Raw genomic sequence first — 8,229 nt, forward strand, 5'->3', positions numbered from 1 at the left:
CTCTAAAAGTCGGAGGGGCAATCTCTGTGAGAATTTTTTTTTTTTTTTTTTTTTTTGGTACCGAGGCTGGCAGCGGAACCACTGGGCTAAATCGCTGGCCTAAGATTTTTTTTTTCCGCCTTGGTCTTTTTGAGACAGGATTTCATTATGTAGTCCAAACTGGCCTCAAACTCACTTTGTAGCCCAAGCTGGGCTCCAACTCTCAGTAAAACTCCTGCCTCAGCCTCCCAAGTAGTGGGATTACAGACATGCACAACCATTCCCTGCTCATTATGAGAATTTCTAAGAATCTATGACAGGTATCGGAATTAACTCTTACAGAAGGACAAATATATGTAATAAAAAACGGTAAATGTTTATTTTTTAAAAATGTATTACAATAAAAGAATTGCCATTAATATCTCTCAAAGTAAAATCGCAAATTAATTGTCATTAATCCCCCCACTTGGAACACAATTGCCCCATTGTTCGTGCCCCTTTTATTGTTTTTTTGAGACAGGGTCTGGCTTTGTAGTTCAGGCTGGCCTCAAACTCTTGGAGATCCTCCTGCCTCGACTTCCTGAGTGCTGGGATTACAGGGGTTCGCCACCACGCCAGGCTAAAAATTTTTTAAATTTTGTAAAGAATCGAGGTTATAGGTCAATGGGAAGCCCTGGCTTCAATCTCCAAAATCAAAAAAAAAGATAAAAGATGAAGGACACACACAGCACACACAGGGATGCTCTCCCAGACTTTGTACTAAACCACCAAACAAGACCAAATGAAGAAGGTAAAGGATACACTGCTGCTTTTTCTTCTTCTAAACACAGCCTGGCACAGGGTCTGTTAAGACAGTATTCTAATTCTACCTGCATGACCCAGGGGCGGTTACATTATGTCCAGTCTCAATTTTCTTGTAAAGTAATACCAAGCATTTCACGCACGCTTTCAGTTTTAAAATACGCCATATAAAGTGTTTCACATATCGAAAACAAAACCAGCCAAAGAATCAGCCCCTCGAGAATTTTCCTATTCGCCCTTGCTTCCCTCTGCTCAGCCAAATCCGGAGGCGTGCGCACCCACCCCTCTGGGCATGCGCGTCAACATAATGGCCGCGTCCCTTCGTAAGGAAATCAGAGGGGTCAGGGAGAGGTGTAGACTTGCTTCTGCACCACCCTGTGTGATTCTGTGGTTAAAACAATGTAAGGCGTGTCACCTCATAGGTTTAAAAAGCTAGAAAGCGCCGTGCTCTCCTTTGCAGAAGTGCAAAGCTGCACGCTCACAGCTTGGAGGGGCAGGGGATTCTCTAAGCCCTCCCCGTTTCTGCGCCAGAAGCCGGGCCCAGCCACCAGCAGCTAATTGGGGAGGGAGCTGGCCACCTGATCAACTTTTCATTGGCCTACAGTCACAAGGCCTCGCCCGTTCACCCCCTTCCAGTAGCCGAGTGGTTGAGGCCGGAAAATAACGTCTACCGTGATTGGCTGAACACGTCTGTCAGTCTTGGCGTCTCGCGGCGCGCCACAGCTCGGTGAGGCCTATAGAGCCGTCTGGAAGGAAGCCTGCTGCAGGGGGAAGATGGCGGTCGCAGTGAGAACTTTGCAGGAGCAGCTAGAAAAGGCCAAAGAGAGCCTAAAAAATGTGGATGAGAACATTCGCAAGCTCACCGGGAGAGACCCGAATGACGTGAGGTAAGGACCGGACGGGAACGACGAACTCTGACGAGGCAGCCCTCAAGTCGGGGTGGCTCGGGGACGCGGAGAGGGCGGCCGGCCCGCCCGGAGAAGGTCGGTTCACCGAGGCCTGTCCCCCCGACGGCGGTGGAAACCTGGGCTGGGCGAGGTGAGGGAGGCTGCGGGGTGCTGGGCTCTGTGAGGAAGGGGTCGAGGCCTGGCCGCGCTTCTGAGAAGGCCCCGGCTGCCGCTTCCCGCCTCGGCGCTGCGGACCCGGAACTGCAGCACAAAGCCCCTTCCTTCACGGCCCGACCCCTACCGGGCGGGCGCTTGCCTAGGCCCTTCCTCCGCGGGGACGGCGGGAGGTACCGGGCCCGCCTGTTGGTGGGCAGCGGCGTCGAGGTCAGTGTGATTTGTGAAAACTGCCTCTGGAAAAACAAGGAAGCGAGATCGCAGCCCTGTTCAGTTCCAAACACGTGCGTGAGAAACCGTCATTTTAGAACTACTGTTCCTTTTTCCTTTATGATGAACTTTTATACCTGTGAAAGTATTTGGTGCCCTTAGATATGATTTCTGAGGTTTCTAGATGACTTTACGTATGTGATCTCTTTATTAATTGTAAATCTTTTATAGGCCCATCCAAGCCAGATTGCTGGCCCTTTCTGGTCCTGGTGGAGGTAGAGGACGTGGTAGTTTATTGCTGAGGTAAGATTTTTTTCATAGAACTTAATTTTTGTTAAAACTGTTGGTACTGTGTGTATGTGTGGTGTGTAATATATGTGTATGTTGTGTGTGTGTGTATATCTATATATATGTATATATATAGATATGTAGATATATAGGTGTATATATTTTTTTTAATTGGAACGGGGGATCGAACTTAGGACCTTCTGCTTTTGAAGTGGGTGGCTAAATCCCGGCCCCTAATCTGCTGGGTTTAAAAAAAAAACCTGTTGGTTTGGACGAAATTCATAATAAAGCTAATAATAGAATAATAAATGTGTGTTATCTTTGTTTTATGTTATTTATCTGGTAGTTGTCAATATAAATATAATTAACTTGAAGCTTTATGTGCAAAACAAGAGATGGGAAAAAAAATTATTTTTTTTCCTTTTTTGATACCAGGAATCAAACCCAGGGCCCTGGGCTTACTGGGCAAGCACAGCACCACTGAGCTACATCCCCAGATTTATGAAGAAAATATATGTGTGTTGTACAGGGAATCAATATGAAGAATATATTAACTGTGGCACTTTGTATAAACTTAATTGTCTTTTGGGAGTGGGTATCAGGAATCAAACTCAGGAGCTTGGGCTTGCAAGGAAGGAGGCAGAACCACTGGGCTAAATAAATCCCTGGCCCAACTTAGTTTATCTTTTTTTTTTTTCAAACGGTCTCACTATGTAGTTGAGACTGACCTGGAACTCACTGTGTAGCCCAGGCTGGTCTCCGCAGTGACCTTCCTGCCTCAGCCTCCCAAGTGCTGGGATTACAGCATGTGCCACACCACGCCTGGCTGGTTATCTTTTTTAAAATATCATAAAAGATTTTTTTGTGTTTTTTTTTTTTAGTTCTAGAGCTGAAACTCCATAGTAAAGTGCTTGATACACACTAGGCTGCAAGTTAAATCCCCGGTGCCACAAAAATGAAGTGGGCTTTTTGAAGTGAATACATACCCAATGTATATATGTAAGGTTACATCACTTGAAATGTGTTTTGTTTTGTTTTTTGGGGTACCAGCTGTCGAACGTGCATTTGTGAGGCAGGTAGACTTGGAAGATTTTTAAGTCAACTAAGTTATCTTGCAAGATGGAAATAACGTTATCTGATATTTCAATTGCTTTCTGATGGACATTTTTAATTGCAGGCGTGGATTCTCAGATAGTGGAGGAGGACCCCCAGCCAAACAGAGAGACCTTGAAGGGGCAATCAATAGGTATGTTTTGCAGGGGGGAAGCTTCCTGAAGGCATCCTTTTATTTTCTCTATATTTGAGACAAGGTCTCGCTGTGTAGTTCAGGCTGCAGTCCTCCTGCCTCATCCTCCTCAGTGCTGGTATTGCTGGAATTATATGCATGTGTCACCATGCCCAGCATCTTCGTATTTTCTGAGGTAGTACACAAATAAAAATACTATTGTTGGGTTGAGGTAGGTTTTTTTGATGGGGAGAGTTTTGAGACAGGGTCTCCCTCTGCAATTCAGAGTGGCATTGAACCTACTGTGTAGTCCACACTGGCCTCAAACTTGAAGTGATTCTTCTGCCTCAGCTTCTTGAGTGGTGGGGTTATAGGCCTGCATCACCACGCCTGGAAGATTGAGTTATATTAAAATTTAGTAAGCCCTGGTATCTCAATCCTGAAGACTACAGAATGATCCTTGAGGAGTAGAGTTGTGGCATTTTTGTCCAAGCTTCAAGTGATTTTCAAAGCAATTTTCTATGACTAAAAAGAGAGAACCCTTGGCATCTATTCAAATGGAATTCTAATTACAGTATTTTTTAGTTGCACTAAGTATACACATAAAGTGGATCCTTTTTACCCAGAAAACAGATGGTTTTGTTTTAGCTGTATTAACATAAAGTTATATGTTCTACCTTGTTTATTAAATATTCCTTGACAAACTGAGTAAAATTTAGTAAATACCCTTTCCCCTTCGACATCCCTTGATATTTGACTGAACTGAGACAGCCTTCCCCAAAATGCAATCACTTTTTTTTTTTTGGTACCGGGGATCAAACTTGGGACCTTGCGCTTGTGAAGCAGGCAGCGGAACCACTGAGCTAAATCCCTAGCCCAGTTATTATTTTGGTAACCAAAATTTTATCAGTAGAAGGGTCAGAGAAAGAATTGTCAATTTATACCCCTTTTTTGTTTTATATTACTTTGAAAATTTTAACTGGCCTGAGAAATATTTAGACTTATAGGAATACAAACCTTGATTTGGGCTGCTTTATCCTTTTGCCGCCGTAGGAAAGAGTAAAATGAACACCACTGGTACATGCCTGTAACTTCGGCATTTAGGCAGCTGAGGCAGGAGGATCGCAAAGTTTGAGGCCAGCATGAGCTACAGGCAAGACCCTGTCTCAAAAAACAACAAAGAAAGGTAAAATAAGATGGATACTGATGGAATGAGGCTTCTGGAGGGAGTTGTAGAGAAAGTAGGCATTTGCCTTTGGTATGTACTTAACTTCAAATTCTGCATCTGTTATTTAATTATATTTTCTGTGACAGGCTGGGTGGAGAGCGTCGGACAAGAAGAGAATCACGCCAAGAAAGCGACCCAGAGGATGATGATGTTAAAAAGGTATGGGAATTAAAAGAACTTAGAGATGTCAACATCGTAATTTTTTTTAACCTTACTACATTTAAAAACCTGCTACCTTTATGCTAGTTAAATTACTGACATTTCCTCTTTCTTATAGCCAGCGTTGCAGTCTTCAGTTGTAGCTACCTCCAAAGAGCGTACACGTAGAGACCTTATCCAGGATCAAAATATGGATGAAAAGGGAAAGCAAAGGTATCTGTGGATGCTTCACCATGGAGAAATCTATGAAACAATTCAGTTTTAAGAAAAACTACAGTATTTATAAATGCCTGTGCTGTTTCTTAGAAAATGGTAAGTGTAATTAAATGCATTTTATTAAAATTGTTTTTTATTTTTCTCTTAGGAACCGGCGAATATTTGGCTTGTTGATGGGTACTCTTCAGAAATTTAAACAAGAATCCACCGTTGCTACTGAAAGGGTATTTATGCAATTCTATTTGTGTGTATGTATTTATCGGTTTATTTCATGGTACTGGAAATAGAGCCCAGGGTCTCTGCATGCTACACAAGTACCCTTATCACTTGAGTTTTGCTGCCAGGCCCAGTTTGAAAGCTCTCCTAAGACTTAATTGCAAAGCTAAAAATAAAACCAGGTGAAATTTTGCACAGAAACTTTGACATAGTTATGTTTTCAACGTTGTTCATTGAGTGAGCTCTGTATGGCCAAAAGAACTCTGGTCTGTACATCTTGAAAACCTAATTCTTGATCTAAGCTATTTAACAACATCAATGAGTAGTCGTGGGCAAATCTATTTCTTTAGGCCTGAGTGTTTCTTTTAAATAGAGGTCTTTGATCTTGCAATTCAGTGATTGTAATTTTTAAGATTAGTACATGTTTTAAGGAAGTACTTAGCACCCTGGAAGTACAAGGGTGAATATTCCCTGCCCTTCAGTGTATATTCTCTTTCTAGAAGTTTTTCTTGTTTGTTTGTTTTTTGTACTAGTGATCAAACCCAGGACCTTGCGCTTATGAGGTAGGAGGCAGCCCCACTGAGCTAAATCCCCAGCCCCTAGATTTCTTTTGATGAAGCTGTAAAATTAATTGCATCTGGAATCAACCTCAGGTTGTTGCTTCTTAAGAATTATACTAAAGAGAGAATAATTTTATTATAGACGATTGTTGAAATATATCATCACTTAGAATATTAAAAGTATGTTAATGTTTAAAGAATTGATGGTTTTTGGTTTTGTTTTTTTAAATAAGTATGGCTATAGGCCTTTTGATTTGGAAAAAAATAACTGAAATAACCTGAGACAGAACCCTTTTTTAGGTTACCTTTTGTGAAAACTTATTTAAATGTAATGATGGAATGGTGGTTTTATGACTAATGGCCTTGATGTTTAGATAATTATGTGAAAAAGCCAAGGTCCTTACCCCACTGTATTCTCTCTTGCATGATGGTCTGCCCTCCCACTGTAGGTTGTGCTTCTTTTCCTACTCTTACTTGGCCAAAACTTGTTCTGCAGAGCCTTTTTTCTACCTTTAATAAAAACAACATTAAAGAAAAAAATGTCAGTCCGTTTTCTTGAAAGATTGTGATCTGTCCCAAATGCTAAGTGCTAAATTCTGAATAGAAATGAAACACATTTGCAGATAACTTTACATAGTAAAATTGTAAGTTTCACATAATCAGGTTGTGTAATAAGTTCTTCCTAGAATAGAGACCACGTAAAACCTTTTACCTATTATAATACATAAATATAATGTTTGTTTACTTACCTTTAGCAAAAGCGGCGCCAAGAAATTGAACAAAAACTTGAAGTTCAGGCAGAAGAAGAGAGAAAGCAGGTTGAAAATGAGAGGAGAGAACTATTTGAAGAGAGGCGCGCTAAACAGACAGAACTGCGGCTTTTGGAGCAGAAGGTTGAGCTTGCACAGCTGGTGAGTAGTATTTTGGACTTCTAAGATTGGTAACCCTTTGTGTTTACAAAAGCACTGACCTTATTTATGTCTTTTCTTTAGCAAGAAGAGTGGAATGAGCATAATGCCAAGATAATTAAATATATAAGAACTAAGACAAAGCCCCATTTGTTCTATATTCCTGGAAGAATGTGTCCAGCAACCCAAAAACTAATAGAAGAGTCACAGAGAAAAATGAATGGTAAGTACTTGAAGAAGCATTTCTTAATGAGTAACATACATTTGTAAGTATCTATTTGTATTTGTGTAATATTTCTTTATTCTTAATAGTAGCCTCATAAAAATTGTAGTTACACAAAGATAACATTTGTATAGTTCATGGAGGGTGCCCCCATGGGTAGACATTGCTATGGTGATTTTTTTTCTTTATTTTTCTTGGAATTAGAAAAATTAATGATACCAGAAATTGATTCTGCTTTTAAAGCTTTGTTAATTTTCTTCTAGCATAAAGATAAGTGACAAAAGGTTGATCTTTTTTTATCAATTTAAAGTGCTCCAGTTTTGCCTGCTAATTTATTAGTCTATAGGTTTCTAGTAGTGCTTTGTTATCTTGTATCAACTTGAATTTATTTGTTATAGTTAGTGCCTTATCTCTTTACAAAGACATTTAGATGAAACTAATGGCAACTTGTGAGCTGATAAAAAATCGTGACTTTGAATTTTCTTGATTACACATGTACATTTTTATTCTTTAGCTTTATTCGAAGGTAGGCGCATCGAATTTGCAGAACAAATAAATAAAATGGAGGCTAGGCCTAGAAGACAATCAATGAAGGAAAGAGAGCATCAGGTGGTGCGTAATGAAGAACAGAAGGCGGAACAAGAAGAGGGTAAGGTGGCTCAGCGTGAGGAAGAGTTGGAGGAGACAGGTAATCAGCACAATGATGTAGAAATAGAAGAAGCAGGAGAGGAAGAGGAAAAGGAAGCAGGTATAGTTCATAGTGATGGAGAAAAAGAACAGGAAGAGGAGGAACAAAAACAGGAAGTGGAGGTTAAGATGGAGGAGGAAACTGAGGTAAGAGAGAGTGAGAAGCAGCAAGACAGTCAGGCTGAAGAAATGATGGATGTGCTAGAGATGGTTGAGAATGTCAAAAATGTAATTGCTGAGCAGGAGGTAATGGAGACTAACCAAGTTGAAAGTATGGAGCCCTCAGAAAATGAAACTAGCAAAGAATTGGAGCCAGAGATGGAATTTGAAGTTGAGCCAGATAAAGAATGTAAATCTGTTTCTCCTGGAAAAGAGAATGTTAGTACTCTAGAAATGGAGAAGGATTCTGAAGAAAAAGAAGGAAAAGAATCTGAGCCTCAACTTGAGCCTGTGGCTCACCCAGGACCG

The 8,229-nt window shown here is 40.8% G+C and overlaps 2 protein-coding genes across 3 annotated transcripts in view; one reads left to right on the plus strand and one right to left on the minus strand.

The window, feature by feature from the left end:
* Trappc6b (trafficking protein particle complex 6B) overlaps positions 1-1,967 on the minus strand; it is a 24,148-nt gene extending 22,181 nt beyond the window's left edge. The window contains exons 1-2 of one of the 2 annotated variants that reach the window (XM_033765151.1): positions 1,644-1,967; positions 849-1,541 (exon numbers count right to left, since the gene is read on the minus strand). In XM_033765151.1, coding sequence (XP_033621042.1) covers positions 849-854 — 6 coding nt within the window. In that variant the 5' untranslated portion in view covers positions 855-1,541; positions 1,644-1,967. The remainder of the gene's footprint in view (positions 1-848; positions 1,542-1,643) is intronic. The other variant, XM_019208725.2, reaches the window with a different exon arrangement.
* The window catches only part of Pnn (pinin, desmosome associated protein), a 7,843-nt gene continuing 1,103 nt past the window's right edge, over positions 1,490-8,229 (plus strand). Inside the window, exons 1-9 of the mRNA XM_033765153.1 lie at positions 1,490-1,667; positions 2,283-2,354; positions 3,517-3,585; positions 4,879-4,951; positions 5,070-5,164; positions 5,316-5,391; positions 6,699-6,854; positions 6,936-7,074; positions 7,589-8,228. Coding sequence (XP_033621044.1) covers positions 1,555-1,667; positions 2,283-2,354; positions 3,517-3,585; positions 4,879-4,951; positions 5,070-5,164; positions 5,316-5,391; positions 6,699-6,854; positions 6,936-7,074; positions 7,589-8,228 — 1,433 coding nt within the window. The 5' untranslated portion in view covers positions 1,490-1,554. The remainder of the gene's footprint in view (positions 1,668-2,282; positions 2,355-3,516; positions 3,586-4,878; positions 4,952-5,069; positions 5,165-5,315; positions 5,392-6,698; positions 6,855-6,935; positions 7,075-7,588; position 8,229) is intronic.

This window comes from Fukomys damarensis, unplaced genomic scaffold (genome assembly GCF_012274545.1).
Source record: "Fukomys damarensis isolate Sample0158 unplaced genomic scaffold, DMR_v1.0_HiC HiC_scaffold_17, whole genome shotgun sequence".
Classification (NCBI taxonomy): domain Eukaryota; kingdom Metazoa; phylum Chordata; class Mammalia; order Rodentia; family Bathyergidae; genus Fukomys; species Fukomys damarensis.